General features: G+C 45.0%; 1 protein-coding gene across 8 annotated transcripts in view; it reads left to right on the top strand.

Moving 5' to 3' along the window:
- The window catches only part of NAV2 (neuron navigator 2), a 333,333-nt gene that overhangs the window by 132,832 nt on the left and 178,242 nt on the right, over positions 1–22,259 (top strand). For 7 of the 8 annotated variants that reach the window (XM_067558196.1, XM_067558193.1, XM_067558197.1 and 4 more), the window contains exons 4-5: positions 13,820–13,892; positions 21,194–21,461. In XM_067558196.1, the coding sequence (XP_067414297.1) occupies positions 13,820–13,892; positions 21,194–21,461 (341 nt within the window). Of the gene's footprint in view, positions 1–13,819; positions 13,893–15,149; positions 15,165–21,193; positions 21,462–22,259 lie in introns of those variants that run through there. The other variant, XM_067558200.1, reaches the window with a different exon arrangement.

The raw sequence follows: 22,259 nt of genomic DNA, 5'->3' as shown, positions 1-22,259 counted from the left end.
TTACCTCTGTGGTGTTGGATGTTGACTGCGACAGGAGGCAGAGCAACTGAGAAATCAGAGCTGCCTGCCAAAAGCCAGTTGTGGCTCACAGCGAAAAAGAAAACACACACTCCCTTTTGGCAAATCAACAACCTCATGTCTGCTTTAAGAGCTTACAAAATATATGGGCTTGGCTCAGAAGGGGCCTTAAGAGTTCAACAACAAGCAGTCATTGAAACAGTATAATGTTAAGGGGGCAGCTATGTATGTTGTACTCAGAGTCATTAGCCTTCTATCAGTTTACAAGCTGGTGCTCAGTTGTGATCTACTCAGGAACTCCATTTTCACCCTAAACATTTTTACCTATGTGTTCTTATTACCATGCCACTTCAGAATACTTTACGCCTCCATTACTGTAGGTGCAAAACTGGACATATTCATGAAGCATCAATAACTTATTTGCATGGATAATTTACATGGAGTTCATAGTCCTAGCTACACTAGTGTTCCTAGAAAAATGCCATGACAATTGCCACAAAAGACAGTACAGTATTTGCTCTGTCTCTAAGATACAGAACAAATGTATTTTAATGTCCAGTACTTTTGTAATTACAATGTTTTGATGGTACATGCAAATATTATGAACCCAAAAGATTGACATTTGTGGCAAAAGAGCGATATACAAACATTTAATAATTAGTTTTAACCATGTGTTAATATTTGGTACCATAGAGATAGTATGGTGTTTTTTCCTTAATACTTCTTTTTATAGCTAAAATTCATTAAATGTTTACACTGTTAGAGACTTTCCTATTTAAATAATCCACCTGGGGTTTTTTGGTATCTTTGGCTAGTTTATAGCATGCATGATAAACCAAGCCTCGACTCCTTCATCCACGGTGTCTTCCACAAAGAATCACACTACTCCTATATTACACATTATTTGAAATATGCCCTCCAATTTTTTTTACGTTAAGTATAAAATACAGACAGTTGCAGAGAAAGCTTCCCTCATGTGACCATATTAGGTTGGCCTCCATCCTCTCCTTCTCTAGGAGTAAGAGTGTCCGTAGGCCCATTCAGTAGCTAGTACCTCTCAAGAATGCAAACAGGTGCCAATGTAATCTAAACACTTCTATATTGGAACTGAACCGAGATCACAAACTCATTTTATGCCAAGTAATCATCACATGGGAACTAATTGAGGTCCCTACCAACTATAACTTTGTCACTTTACCCCCCATACTATCTTACATTTTCCTTCTGATTCCTTAAATCTTTCACTTCCTTCCATACTGACCTCTGTTTCCATATGCTAAAATTATATTCATTACTCATATCTTATTGCCACATACGTTTCTTATTTTCAAATCACCACACACCAGATGATAGTATATAAATAATACCAGTTAGGCATCTTTACTATATCTTTGCCTCTGTTGTATTTTCTAACTCCTTCCCTACCAATTGTATATCTACTGTAGAGTCTTATTATCATATTTTATTTCCTGTCATAAGGGCTTGCTTCTGCAATCTTCTTTAGCCAGCCTTTTATATCTTAACATCTTCCTTCTCTGTTGATCTCAGCTATTTCCCTGTCTTAGAATATTTAGTTTCTTATCCATCTCGATGATCCATTTTATTGTACAGTTCATGTACAGTTCATCCTTTTGTATCCTACATAATTCTAATTATTTACCTAATTTTTACCTAATTTTCTCTTCATACTACAATTGCACTGAGAATGGCAACATCTATATGGATTGTTTCCTATTCATTTCAGGTTGGGAGTTCACTTATGTCATGTTAAGCTCCTTTTACAGACTCTGGAACAAGAATAAAATAGTAACAGGGTGGTCTGCCCTCTTTAAGGTAGTGCCAGAGGGCCTGGCCAGCTCACCCCTGTTGCAAGGCATGGATCTATAAGGATAAAGGTTCCAACGGATCATCTGCAGTTAAGCTGGGAGTGGGGGCCAGGTGTTTTAGTCAGGTGAGTGTAAGGCTCACCAGGTAGAAACACTGTGAGGAGTTCAGTCACAGAGGAGTGGGGGAGAGGGGAAGCCTGGAGTCTTGAGAGACTTGGAAGGATGCTTCCTGGAGCAGTACCAGAACCCTGATGAGGGTGAGCTGGGGAGGTCAGTGAGGATTATTGCCTAGTCAGGAGAAGGAGGGCTTGGGAGTCCTGGACCAAAGGAAGAAGAGAAATTCATAAGGATAACAGCACAGCCCCAGAAAAGAGGGCTGTGAATAACTAGTTTCAAGGAGAAATTGGGATTGGGTGAAGCCTGCCATAGTGTTGCACAGTCCCAGGAAGGAGGGCTTTGATCACTTTGTCCCAAAGGAGAAGATGTTTGAGCCCAAGAAGGAAGTCAGCAAGTATAGAATGAGTCCCTGGAAAGAGGAAGGAGGGCACCTTGTGGCTATGGGAGGCAGACAGTCCCATTATTTTAAGTTTGACAGGGCTGGGAATCCTACCTTCCAAGCAGAAGATGCAATGACCCCTGCTGTTAGGGACAGGAAGAAGAAACTCACCAAAGCTCAGGAGCACTGGAAGTTGAGCCTGAAAAAAGAGGTCAAAGATTGATGTGTGCCTGGCACAGGTCTGGGATGGCAGATTGGTGTTTTCCTTTGGATTTTGATTACCTCATAAAGGGTGGACTTTCGTGACTTAGCTAGAGGGCCTACTCACCTCAGCAAATGAACTGTGCTGGAGGCCAGGAAAGTCATTTAGAGCCCAGGAGGGACTATGAGGCCAGTTGATGGCAGTGCCACACCATGCAACAAGGAGCCTGCTCGGGGACTGCACTCTAATTAAGTGGCTGTTCTTCTTTGAGTGCTTGCTCATGTCCATTCCACTATAGGTGTGTGCACACCTCCGTGCACGGCTACCGGAACTTTTTACCCCTTAGCAGATCCTGTAGGGCTGGCTCCGGCGCCCCCTGGAGTCCCATGCACATGCTGCGGTATATGAGGCGTTGCCGGTCCTACGCTCCCTCAGTTCCTTCTTTCCGCCCATGATGGTTACTGGAACTGCCTGCGCTTGCATTGCAAGTGCTTAATTCTCCGTGTTTGAACATTAAGCAATGATTTTTTGGTGTTAATTAGTTTGTTGTAGTGGTAGTTAGAGACTTTGAGATAGTCTAGCTGGGGCTTTACCAGGAGCAGGTATGCTCCGGTGTCATGGCTTCAAGCCATTCGCTTCCGGCGCTGCCTGAAGCGTGGGGGGGAAGCCCTTCGTAAGGAGAAGAACGGATCGATAAGGCTTTCAGACCTCCAGAAAATCCACCTGAAAGCCTGGCTCATGGAGTCCCCGAGCCGGCTCCAAGCTAACCCACTCTGCTGCAGTACCCAGCGTGCCATCAGTGCAGAGGGCACCGTCGGCACTGACCTGACTCGGCACTGCGAATGGACGGAATCAGCGCTCGGAGCGTGGATACTCCCCCACACTGTCGAAGCAGGTGGGGTGGAGCACCAATCCGTATGAGGTCGGATCATGGAGACCCGCTGCCTGAGCCAGTGTCTCCAGCCAGGGAGCCTCCCCTGTCGGGGAGCCCCTCGGCGCCTACTGACACCGTCAACTTCAGTGGCTGTCGGGTGGCAAGAGCCTTGTTGGCCTTGCATACGCCACCGCCACCCATACCTCCACGAGAGAGAAGGGGCTGACGTTACAGGGGAAGTCCACATTGGGACCCCCTGAATGGCTCAGGAGTTCCCCGGTATGGGGAGGAAGATCTCCTGCAGATCGGTTTCCTAGGGTAGAGCAGGAACGCTCCCCTAGAAGTTATTTTAGGTCGCTGTCGCCAGACCGACCTGCTAGGAGGCGGAGTGCGAAGTCGCCCGCCCAACACCAATCTTGACCCCCTGGCACTGGGTGAGGTCCATCCCACTGCTCTGGCAACGAAGAGTTCGCCCGCAAGGATGTGGCACTGATCCTGGTCCTTGGAGACAGTCTTGGTACCGGAGAATTCGCCAGGCGGTTCCGAAGCTGGTTGCTGGAGACAGCCTCAGCACCGAGGAGTTCGCCCCTGCATCGAGGCAATCCCGGGTGCGGAAGGCAACCTCGGCACCAGGTTTCGCCCCCACACTGAGGCTGCGCCAAACTCGATGGCCGGAGACAGGCTTGGCACCGAGGAGTTTGCCCTGCACCGAGGCCAGGCAGAGCCTGGTCGCCTGAGTTTGACTTGGCACCGAGATGCATGCAGAGCACAAAGTCCTCAGTACCGGGATGATGCTTGGGTCAGCCCAGCGCGCCGGAGTGCTGTCCGTATGCCTGCTCCGGTCGCGGCACCCACGACGAATCTGGTAGTTGAGGTCATCGGCGTCGAGGGGACGCTCTCTGGAGCGACAGTACTGCACAGTGAGTGCCCTTGCGGCAGCTCCAACAGTGGTCTTTTGACAGTGCCTCAGTGTCCCTTTGGGGATGTAGTACCTGGGGGAGCCACCACCAAAAAAAGGTGCCAGAGCTCCAGGTGAATGGCCTCAGAGGCAATAGTCACCCCATTGGCTGTATGGAGGCCTAGGGGGTTTCCTGGGGGGGGGGAGGGGAACGGGATGGGATGGGATCATGGGGATGTAGTCAGTGCCTCAGGTACAGGGAAAGGGCCACCATTTGTCCTCGGATGATGACTCAGCCTCACGGGCAGGGAGTCCTGTGGGGACCGCCTGCCAGTGGGAAAAGGTGCAGGGGTCTGCAGAGCCCTTACCCCACCCTCCTCACCACCAGATGAAGCACGCTCCCTAGCCCTGGTTGATTCTAGGGCACACTGGAAACTGCTCAAGATGTGGCCTCCACCTTGGCGCAGAAGGCGAAGGAGCAAAAGAGGCATCAGGCAATCTTTAATGTGCTACTGGTGGGCTCCACAGTGTGGTAGCCCTCCTGGTCTACAGAGGGGCACTCAATACAGTGAGGGTCTCATGGCAAACCCCCTCCTCCATAGCCCGATGCCTAAATGAGCCGAGAAGAGTATTACACCCCAACCAAGGGGTTTACTTTGAATACTGGTCCCTGGTGGTGGTTGCCTCCAACCACAGGGATAGGCAGGGCAGCCGGGCTCTACTCCAGAGAACAAGGACGATTGCAAGCCAGACTTGTTTGGAGAAAAATGTTATTCAATAGCATTACCAGCAAGTAGAAAGTGATCCCTTGGGGGACTCAGTGAGCCACTTTGCTGAGGCTCTACCCGGCAGCAGGCGCTGAACCTGTATACCATTGCAAAAGAGGGTACCACGGGAGCTAGAGCAGCGCTCCAGGCATCCTCAGTTGCTGCTGATTCAGTGGGCAGAGCCATACCCCCGCCATCGGCATGCCCAGAGGTTAGTGGCTGCAATCCCGGGCTGTCCCAAAAGGTCCAGCAGCCCATCCGTGGCCCTTCCTTGGACGAGTCAGCCTTCTCTTTGGTTCAGATAGAGGCGAAGCTGCATGGTCACAAGGACTCCAAGACCATGCTCTGTTCCCTGGGCCACTAGATGCCACAGACCTTAAGGTGTCAGGCATGTCCCCAGGGACAGCAGCAGCAGAGGTGTCAGACACGGCTGTCTCGCGACCTACAGGCAATGGGACAGAGTCAGGGGGTCTAGGAGACACCATCCGCCCTGAGTGGCTCCTTCATAGAATCATAGAATCATAGAATATTAGAGTTGGAAGGGACCTCAGGAGGTCATCTAGTCCAACCCCCTGCTCAAAGCAGGACTAACCTCTGCTATATCATCCCAACCAGGGCTTTGTCAAGCCGCAGCTTAAAAACCTCTAAGGATGGAGATTCCACCACCTCCCTAGGTAACCCATTCCAGTGCTTCACCACCCTCCTAGTAAAAAACTTTTTCCTAATGTCCAACCTAGACCTCCCTCCCTGCAACTTGAGACCGTTGCTCCTTGTTCTGTCATCTGCCACCACCGAGAACAGCCTAGCCCCATCCTCCCTAGAACCCCCTTTCAGGTAGTTAAAGGCCGCTATCAAATCCCCCCTCACTCTTCTCTTTTGCAGACTAAACAAGTCCAGTTCCCTCAGCCTCTCCTCATAAGTCCTGTGCTCCAGCCCCCTAATCATTTTTGTTGCCCTCCGCTGGACTCTCTCCAACTTGTCCACATCCTTTTTGTATTGGGGGGCCCAAAACTGGACACAATATTCTAAATGCGGCCTCACCAATGCCGAATAGAGGGGAATAATCACTTCCCGTGACCTGCTAGCAATGCCCCTCCTAATGCAGCCCAATATGCCATTGGCCTTCTTGACAACCAGGGCACACTGCTGACTCATATCCAGCTTTTTATCCACTGTTACCCCCAGGTCCTTTTCTGCAGAGCTGCTGCCCAGCTCGTCGGTCCCCAGTCTATAGCTGTGCATGGGATTCTTTCTTCCTAAGTGGAGGACTCTGCACTTTTCTTTGTTGAACCTCATTAGATTTCTTTTGGCCCAATCCTCCAGTTTGTTTAGGTCACTCTGTATCCTATCCCTACCTTGCAGGGTATCTACCACTCCCCCCAGCTTAGTGTCGTCCGCAAACTTGCTGAGGGTGCAATCTACCCCATCCTCCAGATCATTAATAAAGATGTTGAACAAAACCGGCCCCAGGACCGACCCCTGGGGAACTCCGCTTGTGACCGGTTGCCAGCTAGACATGGAGCCATTGATCACTACTCGTTGAGCCCTATGCTCTAGCCAGTTCACTATCCATTTTATAGTCCATTCATCCAACCCATACTTCTTTAACTTGCTGATAAGAATACTGTGAGAAACCGTATCAAAAGCTTTGCTAAAGTCAAGGTATATCACATCCACCGCCTTCCCCACATCCACAGAGCCAGTCACCTCATCATAGAAAGCAATCAGGTTGGTCAGGCATGACTTTCCCTTGGTGAATCCGTGTTGACTGTTCCTGATCACCTTCCTCTCTTCCAAGTGCCTTAAAATGGATTCCTTAAGGACCTGCTCCATGATCTTTCCAGGGATTGAGGTGAGGCTGACCGGTCTGTAGTTCCCCGGATCCTCTTTCCTCCCTTTTTTGAAGATGGGCACTATATTTGCTTTTTTCCAGTCCTCAGGGACCTCCCCTGTTGCCACGAGCTTTCAAAGATAATAGCCAATGGCTCTGAAATCACCTCAGCCAACTCCCTCAGCACCCTCGGGTGCATTGCATCCGGCCCTATGGACTTGTGAATGTCCAATCCTTCTAAATAGCCTTGAACCTGTTCCTTCAGCACTGCGGGATGTTTGCCTCCTTCCCATTCTGTGCCACCCAGTACAGCAGTCTGGGAGCTGATCTTGTCTGTGAAGACAGAGGCAAAAAAGGCATTGAGTACCTCAGCCTTCTCCACATCCTCCGTCACTAGGTCGCCTCCCTCTTTCTTTAAGGGGCCTACACTTTCCCGAATCTTCCTCTTGTTGGCAACATGCCTGTAGAAACCCTTTTTGTTCCCCTTCACGTCCCTTGCTAGCTGCAACTCCAATTGCGCTTTGGCCTTCCTCATTTCATTCCTGCATGTTCGAGCAGTGTTTATATAATCCTCCCTAGTCATCTGACCAAGCTTCCACTTCTTGTAAGCTTCTTTTTTGCGTTTAAGTTCACCAAGGACATCTTTGTTAAGCCAAGCTGGACGCCTACCATATTTGCTATTCTTTCTGCACATCGGGATGGTTTGCTCTTGTGCCCTCAATAAGGTCTCCTTAAAATACAGCCAGCTCTCTTGGGTTCCTTTCCCCCTCATATTAGCCTCCCAGGGAATCCTGCCCATCAGTTCCCTGAGGGAATCAAAGTCCGCTTTTCTGAAGTCCATGGTCCGTATCCTGCTGTTCCCCTTTCTTCCTTTCATCAGGATCCTGAACTCGACCATCTCATGGTCACTGCTGCCTAGGTTGCCACCCACTTCTACTTCCCCTACCAAATCTTCCCTGTTTGTGAGCAGCAGGTCAAGAGAAGCACGGCCCCTAGTTGGTTGCTCCAGCACTTGCACCAGGAAATTGTCAGCGACACTCTCCAAAAACTTCCTGGATTGTTTGTGCTCTGCTGTATTGCTCTTCCAGCAGATGTCAGGGTGATTGAAGTCTCCCATGAGAATCAGGCCCTGTGAACTGGAAACTTTCCCCAGTTGAGTAAAGAAAGCCTCATCTACCTCATCCTCCTGGTCTGGTGGTCTGTAACAGTAAGGGTCCTCTTGGCGATAGGGCAATTGGAAAAGGCCCTTTCTGATGGTGCACACAAGAGCAGCGCCCTAGCCTCTACCCTCCTTCTGGTTCATGTGAGCCAGAATGCCTTCGGACCACTGGGTCCTTGATATAGTTCAGGAGCTAGGGCCCCAGGTCGTCTCCTCCTCCCGCCCCCCCGACACCTCCCCCTTCCTCCCTCTCAGTGGCAATTCCACATCCAAGAGGTTGAGGCCGCCTCAGCCCGGAGCAGTGGGAAAGGTCCCACAGAGCATGGCGGAAGAGGTCCTACTCGAGGTACTTCCTCGTCCCCTAAAAAAAAAAGAGGGGTAGGATTTAAGAACAGTGGCAGGTACTGAACAAGGGACTCAAGTCTTGCATGGTCTCCCCAGCTCCAGTATTGGAAACAGGAGCTGGTATGCCGCCCTGGATGTCAGGGACGCATATCTTCAAAACTTCCTTCACTTTGTAGGGATTGGCTCCCTCTAACGCTTTACAGTTTTACCCCATGGCACATTACTCGGCCCCAAGAGTGTTCACTGAAGGCCTGGCAGTGGTAGCTGCATGCTTGAGGGTGCAAGATTTGCCCAGGTAGGTCCAGTTCCCAAGTTCAGAACAGTGTAAGCCAGTCAGGCGCCACTTGCAAGTGGTGGGTCCTGCTGGTAAACACACAAAAGTTCACGTTAACTCAGGGCAGCCTGCGGAATGCATCGGTGTGACCGGTTGCTTCCCGGACCAGACCTTCTTGCCCCAGCCGTGCTGTGAGACAGGGGGTCCCTCAGGATGGCCCACCTGCACAAATACCCTACGACAACAGCCAAACGTTGCCGACAGCTGATAGGTCACAGGGTGGCCTGCACCTATGGGGTGAGGCTAGCTAGCCTGATGCTTAAGCCGCTTCATTCATGGCCCTGGGATACAGTCCGAGCAGGTAGCTTCTGCACGGGGAGGCTAAGATATCCCGCCCCCCACCAAAAAAACCCCCAAAAAACAAAAACAAACCAACAGCAGCAAGCCCTAGCCTCCCTAGACTGGTGAACGACTCCTCGGGATGTGTGAAAGGGCGTTCCATTCATGGAACAGGCCCCTTCAGTTACCCTGATATCAGCCGCTTCAAACAGAAGGTAAAGTGTGTATCAACGCTGACTTAGGCTTACAAGGCGTCTGGCCAAGGGAGGAGAGACATCGGCATACCAATGTAAAGATCCGCAAAACGCTCGCAGGGCTTGCGGAATGTCCCTCCGCGTTACCGAGGGCAGGGCGGTACAGGTGCTGACAGACAGTGCAGTGACCATGTACTACATCAACAGGTGGGGGGAGCCCATTTGTCAGCCTTATGAAGGGAAGCTATCGGTCCTTAGGACCTGGCGGTGATCACCTCCCGGGGGTGTAAACGACGAGGTGGACCGCTCCAAGGGGTTGCTCTTCCTCACCACGAAGGGTCACTGCGCCCACGAAGGGCATCTACGACCGTCTGGAAGGGGGGTTTCCCCAAGGGGAATCTGTCCATATTGGATTGGGGCATGAGGTGTCCACAGTGCTGCTCTCTCCATGATCAAGAGGTGGGGGCGATCACCAACACCATCTGTCTGTAGTGGTCAGAGAGTTTCATATTCACTTCCCGCCTTTCCCCTCCTGCATACAGTCCTGCTAAAGATGAGGAGGGCCTAACAGATACCATCTCGATTGTTCTGGCCTGGTTATGCCAGCACGGGTTCAGAATACTGCTGGATTTCTTGATCGCAGCCTCAGGAGCCTCTGAGACAGCCCGATCCCAACTCCCAGGATTACGGTCACATGCGGTGCCCAAACCTGGACCCTCGACACCTCCGGGAGTGATGGATCGGTGGCTGAGAGGCGACAAGCGAGCCGCCCAGAACAAGTCCAGTGAGTCCTGCTGGGTAGCAGGAAGCCCTCCACACAGGTCATGTACCGGGTTAAGTGGAAGTGGCTGTTGCCTGCTGGGAGGAGTTCCAGGGTATTCTGCCCAGCTTCTCGCCAGTGCAGGCGATCCGGGAAATACTCGCCACTGTTAAACTCCAGGGACTGATTGTGGCCTCCCTGAAGGCCCACCTAGCAGCCATATCAGCCTTCCATCAGTCGCTGGAGGGGGGATTGCAATTCTCCCATCGCTGTCAGTTCGGTTCCTGAAGGGGGTGGGAGGCTCTATCCATAGGTCAGCAACCTGGTGTCTCCCTGGGATCTTGACCTGGTCCTTTCCCAGCCCACAGGCTCCCCCACTCATCCCCCCCCAGAACCCACGGCGTCATGCCCTCTACTCCGGCCTTCCGGGAAGGTGGCCCTCCTGGGGGGGTTTACCTCGGCAAGGAAGGTCTCCAGGATCAGGGCTCTGACTTTGGAGCTCCTCCCCCCATACTGTAGTCTATAAGATAAGGTTCAGTTGAGACCGCACCGGGCCTTCAGGCCCAAGGTGGTTTCCCAGTGTCATTGTGATCAACATATATTCTCCCTATGTTTTCCCTAAACCGCACGGTTCGGAGGAGAAGAGAAGACGGCACTTGTTAAAAATGTGAGAGGGGCCGTGGCTTCTACATCAGATGTGTGGGGCTGTTCCGGAGAGTGATGCAGCTCTTCGTCGCAGCAGCCGACCGGATGAAAGGTTCACCGGTCACTGCCTGGCGCATTTTCCTTGTGAATAACTTCCTGCATCACGTTCAGCTACAAGCAGGTGAAGGTGCCGCTTCCGGGCACCACCACAGCTCATTCAACAGAGCTCAAGCTCCATCTACAGCCTTCCTAGCGGAAGTGCCAGAGCAGGGCATCTGCAGAGCAGCTGCCAGGCTGGCGGTACATACCTTCACGTCCCACCACGGCTCTGTCCAACGGGCAGCTCATCACTAACTCCAGCCCACCTTCAGGGTACTTCTTGTTAGTCACCTATAGTGGAATGGACATGAGCAAGCACTCGAAGAAGAAAACAAGGTTACTTACCAGTAACTGATGTTCTTCGAGATGTGTTGCTCATGTCCATTCCACAACCCACCCCTTGTCCCCGCCGCCGGAGTTGGCGGAAAGGAGGGACTGAGGGGGCGTAGGGCCAGCAGTGCCTCATATACCATGGCATGTGCGCAGGACTCCAGGGGGCTCCGGGGCCGGCCCTACAGGAATGCTAAGGGGGAAAAAGTTCCAGTAGCCATGCACGGAGGCGTGCACACACCTAGAGTGGAATGGACGTGAGCAACACATCTCGAAGAACATCAGTTACTGGTAAGTAACCTTGTTTTCTGATTAAGGAAAACCATTTTTTAAAAAAGTCACACTAACTTCACAGTGTGGTCTTCCTTTTTACCTCAAAGGACAGAGGATATAGGCCAGACTCAAGAAGTGAGGTCTTGGAATCCCAGAGTCCCTAGGATCTATGAGCTTCATGTCTGCAGTTTCCAAGGCAACCAGAAGTTTAAGGTGCCAGAGAACAGGACCTCCATGTTGTTCGCTGGTCCACCCTTGGCTGCACAGGAACAAGAAGGAGTAATTGTATGGTAGTAGGCATGAAAGGGTAGTTAATACTGCAGAGGGGCCTCTGTCTTAGTTTGCTTACCTGTAAAATGTAGGTAATAATACTTCACTGGGGTGCTGCAAGGATTAACTAATTAATGTTTGCTCATTGCTTTGAACATGGATAGTCCTAAATATGCTATACATTATTAACTGTTTTATTATTTACCAGGTTACTGATTTTCTCTTTATTTCAGTACTGGCTCTGAACTGAAGGAGTCCAGTTCCGCCTCTGTTACTGATTTCCCACAGCATGCCAAATGCAAAAAATAAAATAAAATAATGGCCAGTATACTATTCCAAGGTCTTCTGTGTATAAAAGGGTTATACAGATCCCTCCGTATAACTTACCTCTGCCGTAATTCCTGTCAATTGCTATACAGGTGGTAAACTGAAACTACTGTTTGTTATGCAAAAACATACTTATTTTACTAGTAACTTGTCCTCCCACCCCCATTTGTCCATTTCATCTATAATTTGCATCTTATTGTAAACCTATGTTGTGAGCTTTCTAGGGCAGGGACTGTCTTATTACTGTTGTACAGTATTTTGATTGGGCCCTTACATGCTACCATATTCCTAATAATAACCATAATAGTAATAGATGGCTTTGATGATCTGGACACATACTTGGTAGTCTGATCTACAATGGATCTGCACATAGAATGTCCAGTGACTTCACTGGGTGTTCATACAGAGAAGGTCTGTAAGGAGCCCTGTTGGATCAGAATTTGGTTACTCAAGCTCAGGCTTTTGCATATGGGTACAGTACATTGCTCAGGGCTTCCAGGAACGGGAGCATATTAGATATGTGTGTCTGTTCCTTTTGTAACACACAGTGTTTCAGCTCCCAGGGAAACCAGAAGAGACAATGGGTCATAGCAGCTTGGGGCCAAAACAAAAAATGGAAAGACAGCGATGAAAAAATGAGAGCTCCCTCAGGGCTCTGAGGATGATTCTGTTGATTCTCATTCCTGGGAGTAAGGCATCCTTCTGAAAATTGACCAGCAGTGGCTTCCCAACTGCTGTGTAGACATATCCACAATGTGAGATTTTCAAAAGCACTCATCATTGGCATAACTCAGTTCCCACTGTAGTCAGTGTAAACTTTTTTCCTTGGCTGTAATGGGTGTGGAATCAGGACAACTCAGCATCTTTGAAAATCCCGCCATATATCAATTCTGTAAATGTTCTGGTGCAAACTTTGTCCCTGGTGCCACACCTCACTAACTTGACTGGAAGGTGGTGATTTCCACGGGAGAAAGGGGAGGATGAATCCTGTTTCCTCAGATCAGGGGATGGATATGGGCTGCTTCACTGAGGCTACTTCAGCCTAGTGAAGTAACTTTTGCAGTCATAGCACTCCACTGTAGGGAAGTGAATACAGGCAAAATAGAGTTGCTGAGTCTCAAGGAATTAAAGATTAATGTTTAATTAAAGATTATGTCGTGATGAAACCTCCAGGAATACGTCCAACCAAAATCGGCAACCCTAGCAAATAACTTGCAGGGGATCCCTAAAGAGCTGGGCGTGCACACCCTGTCAGGCCAACTGAAATCCTGTCCCCTCTAACTCAGCACAATAGCACCAGTTCACTGCCCCCACTGAAGAGACAGGATTTGGTCCCCTGTGAATAACTGCAGCCTCTTTCAGTATGTAATTTTTAACATCCAGGGAATTTTGTGAGTAAACATTTTCTGGATTCCGACTGAGGTTTCTGGTTACCATTCTTACATTTTTACTGCCTCCATAAGTGGAAATTTCTGCCAGCTGTCTGCTTAAAGAGCAAGCAGTAATCCTTCTTCTCCTCAGGCAAATTTGGCACCATGCTTATTTTCAGTATCATGTTTGTTATCATACGAGAAAAATCCTAGCATGTTATATTTGGCCTTCTACTGAGATGCAACAATCATCTTTCTTGGACCTGTGTGGGTAGAGTATTAAGTAACTTGCTCCATGCAAGTACAAACTAAGAAGAGCCCTGATCAACATAGTATTGACTGTCTAATAACTTAGGAGTTTTCATGTTGTTATGGTTCCAGTATTAAGAACCTTTTTTCCACTGTAATGAACAAAGGGGCTTTTTCTGTGATACAAAGGTTGCGTGCAATAAAATGTGATGGTAGATTAAGATAAACATTTATTACAACATGTATTCTTTTGTCTTCTTTTTTCTTGCTTAGATTGAAAACATAGATGCATGTCTGAGTTTCTTGGCTGCCAAGGGAATAAACATACAGGGTCTATCAGCAGAGGGTGAGTCAATCTGTCATTCCAACATTTATCTTGTAATGAGGGACTTTCAATTTACGTTTTTCCTCCAGTTTAAAAAAAAATACACCCAGAGTCACTGGAGATTTAATAGAACTAATATGAATGGTTTTAAGTTCTGCTGTTGTGTTTTCCTTTCTTTACCACACCCTCTGTGTGAGAGGTAAGTAAAATACATGCTGGACTCAATGCTGTTTACTGTTTAACTGTAAAAATAAACAATGCAGGGATGGGGGGAATTAGGATTCATTCACGTCTTTAGCAAAAAAACAAAACATAAAACAAACCAAAGCTTGTGTATTTATGGTTGTGACAAAAGCAAAATATATCCTTTAAATGGCAGCATGTGAAAAAAGTTTAGAGTTAATCAACAACAGAAAAATATATCTGTGGTCCTGTCATGCAAACATCTGCTCATATGTATAATTTTACAAGTGCAGTAGTCCCATTGTGGTAAAAAAAATAAAGTTATGCATGTGTGTAAATGCTTGTAGGATAGGGGCCTATATTTTTACCACATTAATTATTAATTGCATAATTGCTAAAGAATCAAGGTTTTAATTTTAAAGTGAAAACTGGTTTATCACCTCATGAAATGGCAGTTTTCAAAACCAGAAATGGGCCTGAATCAAAAGCCTATATCCTAATATTCTTCATCTGTGGAAGTTGAGATCCAGAAGTTTGTCTATCTCTGTTTAAAAGCAGTTGATAATATTTTTGTGTATTGCAGAAACACAAGCATACTACTTTGCCCAATTTTCTTAAACAAGTGTTTTAGTTGTGATGTCCTGAAACAAAATGTTTTATTGGTTTTTTATTGTTTGTTTATTGAAAGATGTCTATTTATATTTTTAAAAAAGAAACTTCTGTTTTGCTGTCCTATTTATTTTTCTTTAGTATGTAGACTTTAAAAATGTGCCTCTGTAAATGCATGTAACAATGAAATAAATTAAAATGTTACAAAGCAAAACAAAAGTAAAAAAATTAGACACTGCCTTCCAGTTAATGAGTCCACCCATTGAGACCATCAGTCCCAACCACATTATATTAATAACCACCCACTACACAAACTAATAAGCCACTTCATGCCAGCATGTGGTACATCAGATTTCACCTTTACTTTCATTTACGTATGTTTGGAAAAGCAAGCAGGTGCCAACAACCAGAGTAAGCAGCAGTTAAGTCGGACTCCTGAATGTATTAGGTTACACTTACCTCAGTTTTTCCCAGAACAAGTAATCGGATTGGCAAGTTCAGGTGAGACTACTTTATTGGTTTAACTTCTTAAATAAATTTGCTTGCAAGCTTGAGTTTGGGGAGCTGGTTATTTTGCAAAGTTTTTACGTGTGTATGCATAACTTAGTTACCTACATACTTAAAGCTATTGTGGTTTCTCCCTCTCACCTCATGCCACTGCCTGAAAAGCATGGTGAATTTGATAGCCTGTCTGATTATGTGAACTGACAATTCTTGAACAGAAGAGCTGCAAGCCCTCTCGGCTGGAACAGAAAAGCTTTTCTCTCTTGGCTTTGACTGCCTGGTTGCCAGCAACTGGAATCTCCTGGCTGTAAGCATTAGTGTGCATAGCGCTAGGGGATTCCCAACTCTTCATGCCAAAGGGATAGTTATATGCGGTTTCTAGCTGTCTCATGCTCTTAGTGACGGACTAACTGATTATATTTATGCTTGAAATGCAGTATTCAATGGATGACCAGTGACTACAGAATTCTCAGCTTCCTGCTACTCACAGAAGCTGGAGTGAGAAAGTTTAGAAACAAGATTAATTTCTTTTAATTTCTAACCAATTGGAACATTAGCATTCCCCTTTTTGGGGTTATACTATGTTGTTACCTACATTGATAATATGAGACACATACTTTAAATTAAGTGTGTGTGAGAAAGAATTCTCCTTTAGGAGGAGTAGATTATTATCAGCAAAACACAGATGCCTTCCTGCAGCCTCAGGGTGTAAGAGGACAGCCAGTGTTGTTTGGAAGGAAGATCCTTAACATAAATGCAATTTAAATAGAAGTATTTTTATGGTCAGTTTGGTGCTCACAAACTGTTAATTCCACATTTGTTTCCCAAAGTGGATTTTCAGTGGGGAGATAATTACCTGAAATAATTGCTTCCTCAAAGCATAAAGTCATATTTAGCATCATTCTGTTTAGTTTCAGGGTTTTCCACTGAAGTTTATTTTCACAGCACTTCACATCTTACTAGGCTCTGGTTGTGAGCTTCAGAATTTTTTTGACATGGTTGGATGGTGAACCCTGTAGCTTCAAGTCTTAAATGAAACAAACCATCTCTTATTGAAAATAAGTGACGTTATTAAAATATACCCCAGGTAATCCACAGGGGATTAAATATATGGGGAAACTGTTATGTACATAGGTTATCTAACTGTAAAGTACATTCAAGTATTTTAATAAAGATATAGCATCACCCAGTTGCTAAGTATAAATGGCCAGCAACTTTTGCAATATCCACAAAATGCACGTTGACACTAAGGCATATTAAAAAAACATTAAAAAATGCCATATTGTAGGGAGGAGAGCTAGTGTGATCAGAAAACTTTTCCTGCATCAAACTAAAAATGCTCTTCTGAGATTTGGAAAAGATTTTAAAGGCCCCTTATCTCCCTCCGAGTCACCTTCATTTCATTTGTATCCAGACCTTATTGTCTGGGGATAACAAGGTGACATTCTCCCTCATTGACATACATAGGGATTTAACTGCCACTTTAAAATGTTGTGGCCTTAAAAAATAATAATTTTGTTAATAATTGTATTAATCTCAATAATGATAATGTGCAAAAAGCCAGGCAGCAGACCATTGATACAGTACATGCATGTTACCACAACTGAATAAGAGAACAGTTGATTCAATGTAAACAATCCTTTATTACCACCAAGTACTCTAAATTGGATTCAGACACAAGCAACAAAAGTCTTCCTTTCCTAGGCGAAGCTTTAAGATAATGGGGCAAATCCTATCTCATTTTCTCACCCATGTAGTCCCCTTGAAATCAGTGGGGCTACTCAGTTGAGTGAAGTGAGCAGATTTCAGCCTAAAATCTTTAAAAATGGAAACACTGAATGCCAGTGAATGATGAGAAAACAAAAAAGGCAAACTTGGCTGCTTCTGTACAATAAACAACAGTTTTCAACCCTGATGAGAGAGACACATTACCATGCACGTTTCACCTCGTGTAACTTTGTCCAGTATGTTACAAACATACAGTATCAGACAAACAGATGAGCTGATGAGAAAACTGTCTTGAGTAAAATTTTTTAGTCAGCTAATCTTAGATGTCCATAGGCTTCTCCCACCAAATCACAAGCCACTCCCAGCAGAGTCCAGGGTATCCCATTCTCATGGCATCTACTAATTTAATATTTCTGTTCCTTTCACAATGGCACATCTCAGTCCCCAAAGGATATAACAGGCCAAACTTGATGGCTGCCAGGAGGATGCCACTAATGGCTGCCACAATAGTAGTGGAATGAGAGTACTACCTGTCTTACTGTTCCATGTATTCCATAGATTGAAATTGTGAGTCTTGAATGCAGCATGTCATTTAAACCCTACTCTGGGAGATGCACGTTAACAGTGATGGAAAGCAGGCATCTCATAAAAAAGAAACAAGAACACTGAAGTTGGTTAAACAATGCCATAACCAAACAAACCAGTAAAATGTTGTGCACAGGTTGCCATGATCCAGTGGGTCAAATGCAAATAATTTTATTTATTCCCTTTGCAAATGTTCAGCCAGGAGGAACTAGGAGTTTATAATCAGTTCAGAATGGAAATATAAACTGAAGCCTCCTCTGGATTGCTCTAGCGTGACTCCGTTTTTCCCTATATAGATTGTTACTATAAAGAGGAGGTACACTATGACTGGAAGTGCGATTTGCATTCCTCAGTGCCTTGAAATAGTTTGGTATTTCTATTATTCTACGTTTTCCAGTAAAGTAAAGTTACACTTAAATAAGTGCGTTCCATTGCATGCACACTTTTTGTATTGTCGTAGGAATCCCAGCCATGGACCATGACCCCGTTGTAGAAGGTCCTACAAACATAGGACAAAGAGACCATCCCTACACCAAAGAGTTTACAATCTAAGACCTCGGTTGGTACATGTTTAACAAGGGGAAGTTTCTGTGGAGATGTGGAGGAGCTCTTGCCTCCTGTTTCCACTGCCATTTTTCCTCTGGTTGCTCATTCGTTTGAGTTTTGTATCCATGCCCATGCTGTTCCCCGTACTGATGCAGCCCCAGTTTTTGGACTGTTGGAATTCCAGCTCTCCACTTATTCTCACCACTTTCCAAATAGCATTTCTTATTTCCAAGGCTTTGCAGATTACAGATGCTGTACATGTGCAGTTACATCACCTCTGAACTAATAGATTAGCTGGATAGAGATCAGATGAGCAAATTGTGAAGCCATAATGTGATGAAAGGAAACATTTTACTAGACTTCAGAACAACCACTATTTAATTTCAGCCATGTCTATATTTTTGCCTCTGTACTGAAATTCATGCTTCTGTAGCTAAATGACTTTCAGGCTCAGCTGAAGCCCGGACCTTTCAAGCATTTTTTTCTCTTTCTCTTTGATTGACAGAGTCTGAAGCAGAGTCTGTATTTTTGCAGAGTTTGTTTAAATTTATTTGAAATCTGCAGGTCCTGTTTCCCATCTCTTCTCAGTAAATTAACCCATTTTTCTCCTTTCTCTATGACTATCTCCTAATCCAAGAGGACTTTTTGCTTATATGGTTGTCACATCATTCTTGGCTACCTTCTAATGTTGCTTCCTGGGTGGGATTAATCTTTTCGAGAATTTGCAATTCCCACACAGCACCACTAAAAGGAAGGTGGTAACAGCTGGCTTTCTGGATAGGCTCTGAAGAGTCCACCCATGAAATGTTAGTCATCCAGACCTATATTACATGCAGTTATATTAACACTTTTTTGGCAGGATCTCCATTTTTCCTTTCGTTTTCCTTAGTATCCTATCTCAGCCGAGAAGGGATGTAACTGCCTTCAAAGACTTCTTGGGGTTGGTGAGAGAAAGTTTCCTAAAAGTGATGTGAGCGTTGTTATCCCATCCCAAGGGGCTGCACGTATTGCCTCGGCAACAGGCCCATTCCCTATCAGCCCTAAAGTTCAGAACCAAGCTGTGCACCTGAATTGGGTCTGTTGTGTAGTGCTACAGGGTACTCCTGCTAAGCCACCTGGCTAGCCTATTCTTGTCATTTTTAAATCTGTTCATTTTACTCTCATAGTGCTAGATGCTTTAGGGCATTGTTCAGAAAACATGGGCTTTACCTAATCCAATAAGTATTTTTTCTCCTTCCATTCTTTCTTGGATTCGGTCTTTTAGATTCCACCTACAGTAACTTTTGTAACTCTTACCTGCTGCAGTGTAGTCCTGACATTTCATTTCCAAATGTCCCAGGAACCAGAAAATAACATTTACCCCTATCCTACATAAATTTACTTCCTCCTTTCTTCCCTAACAGTTTAGGGCTCAGATGCTTGAGCTTGTTTCTGTGGCTTTCCCTGTTGCCTTGCCACTGAGTCTTGCATTCTTTTGTGTCAAGAAAGAGTAGTGCGGGCAGCCTTTCAAAATTGGAAGTCAAGGCAGTAGGAGCAACATACAATAGCAGAAACCTCACTGCATGGAAATATCTGATCAACATTGGGAGGGTTCTTTTTAAAATGAAATCCCGTCTCTCCCTGAAACCAGAACATATGGCAATATTTGTTTTAAACTTAAAATATAAATAAGGAACCCTTCTTTTTTGTGTGTGACCAAAATGAAAATGATTGGGTTACATGCTCGTGCTCTCAGAACTCAATAGGTGTATTTAAACTGACGCACAACACAGAAGGGGAGTTTGAACAGGAAGTAATTCAGACTGTAATCATTGGCAAAGCACAGTAAGGCTGAAGTTCTTTCTGTGTACAAAATCCAGTGGCAAACTGCCAGGTGAATTACCTCAGTTCATCTTTTGAGATAAGAGAACTAGAAGTGCGCCTAAAAGACCTGTTTGAAATATTTTGCTTATTCTTAAAGGACTATGACCTGCTCCCTATGCAGTTAATGGAAGTTTGTTTCTTTTAATTCAGTGGAAACAGCATTGAGTCCAAAAGTCCTCTTTAGAAGATACATTTTGCTTAGTCAAATTATAGACAATATGAAAATATAGAAGAGGTTTTCTTTGTTTCTTGTTTTGCTTTTCATAATTTTAAGGGTATATTATTGTGTGTTTTGTTATTTTCTGTATTTCTAAGAAAATGTTAAAACTAGTTTTCTTTTCTGATAACACAGCAGATGCGCACATACTCACATATATCAAATTATACATTATAGGCAGGGCTGGTAGCACTGCTTATTATTAAGGTTGTGTGGGAGTCAATATGTTGGCACAAGGTAGACTTTGTTTTTTTTCAATTATTTGTTTTTTAAAATCTAGGTAATTAGATACAAAAAACTATATTAAAAACACATTGTTAAGACAGCAAAGCTGAGCACTCAAAAGTTAGGAAATACCAGATTTAAAGTTGTCTATGCAATCTTAATTCAGCCCCTTGTGCATATGTATTATGATACATAACCACAAACTATTTTTTCCCACAGGACCCTTGTTCTTTTAACTGTGTGTGTGTGTTATATGATATGTAAGATAAACATTTACAAATTAAATGCTAATTTCTTCAGATGTGCTGTGTATATCAGGCCCTGGTTGCCTTATGGAAGGACCAGACTAGTAGGAATCTAGTATAAATATAGTCACTAATACACATACTAATTCTATTTCTTAATTCAAGAGTATATCAGATTTTCATAATTATAATAAATTAGACTCACATATTGAAAACAATGCAATTCTGTGTGATGACTGTGTGGTTTCTCCCCATCATGCACATAGAGGACTAGAACTTATTTCAAATCATTTGCAGCATGATGTTGCTACATTGAATTTGATTTTTGCGCCTTAATTTTGGCTTAACGGAATTCTTCATTAAAATGCACCAGCTCACAACATGTTTTTCATTTCTGATAGAGCCACTGCAATCACTGTAGGGGAGAAATAACTAATTTACTTTGTGGTTGATGCCCAATGTTAATCAACTGTGATACCAATTAGTTATGCAGGGAGTCTGTCATATCCTAAAGGAATTACATTCAGGCAGTATTATGAACAGCGAGAACACTGAAATAAGCCATTGTACTGTAAGAAAAAACTAAACTGGTGGTTGACAAGTTTTTTGCCTTACAGAAATCAGGAATGGGAATCTAAAGGCCATTCTAGGACTTTTCTTCAGTTTGTCTCGGTATAAGCAGCAGCAGCAGCAGCCACAGAAACAACATCTGCAGCACCATCCATCTCAGCAACCTCCAACGGTATCCCAGCAAGCAGGACCTCCATCCCAGTGCCAGGTTGGAGTGCAACAGCAACAGGTGCCGACTTCGTCCCAAACACAGTGCCAACAGCCCCAGCAAGGTGCACATCATCAATTAAAAGCACAACCAGAAATGCAGTCAAGGTGGGATGTTTTCTCCAAAGTATTTTTCCTGTTTTAAGGCATTTCAGAAACATGCTCTTATAGTACTTTCTCCTTAGAACAGCTTATCAGAAGGTGAAATCTGCATAGCAATCAATTTCACACACCTTGAAGTCAAAATAGAAGTAATAATGAAGTTCTGTCTGTGGCAGCAATATTCATTTATACAGGTTTAAAATGCCTGCTACATGAGTAAGCAGGGTTTAGTTTAAGTTAAAAAATAAAAAAGTTGTGGCTTTATTTCTTTTGCTTTATACTAGCAAAGCATTTAATTAGATGTACTTGTCAGGAAACACCACAGTCATTTACACAAAACCAAGGATGGTGGCCTAAAAAAGGACAGTAACAAGATTAAGTCGGACTTCATATTAAATGTATCTTTACAGGGATTACACTAAGCGTAGTGATTTATGTCTAATAATTTTTAAATTTTAAGATCCTTGCTGAATCATTCAGTTTAAAACAAAAGATATCTCCATTGAGATTTCCATTGAGATGTCTCAGGGATCGGTAATAGACTATAGAACTCTTCACCGTTATTGTTGGTTCAAATCCATCCTAAATTTGTTGTCGTTACAATCTGACAGCTGTTTCACAGCTCACGTGCAATGTGTTTGATGGTCTCGCTCTGGCTGTCATTAGACAAATGTCGACATTATAACTGGCACCTTGTTGGCAATCCCAGAAGAGAGACCAGGGATTGACTGTGCTGTGAAGACTGAGCTATTCTCTGATACTTAGAGATGGTCCTTCCAAGGTAGATTTAATGCACAGATGGTG

Source organism: Emydura macquarii, unplaced genomic scaffold (genome assembly GCF_026122565.2).
Source record: "Emydura macquarii macquarii isolate MOO-44397 ecotype Brisbane River unplaced genomic scaffold, CSIRO-AGI_Emac_v2 contig_1876, whole genome shotgun sequence".
NCBI lineage: Eukaryota > Metazoa > Chordata > Testudines > Chelidae > Emydura > Emydura macquarii.
Note: the sequence above shows the minus strand (reverse complement) of the source record. Positions and strands in the feature narration are given on the sequence as shown.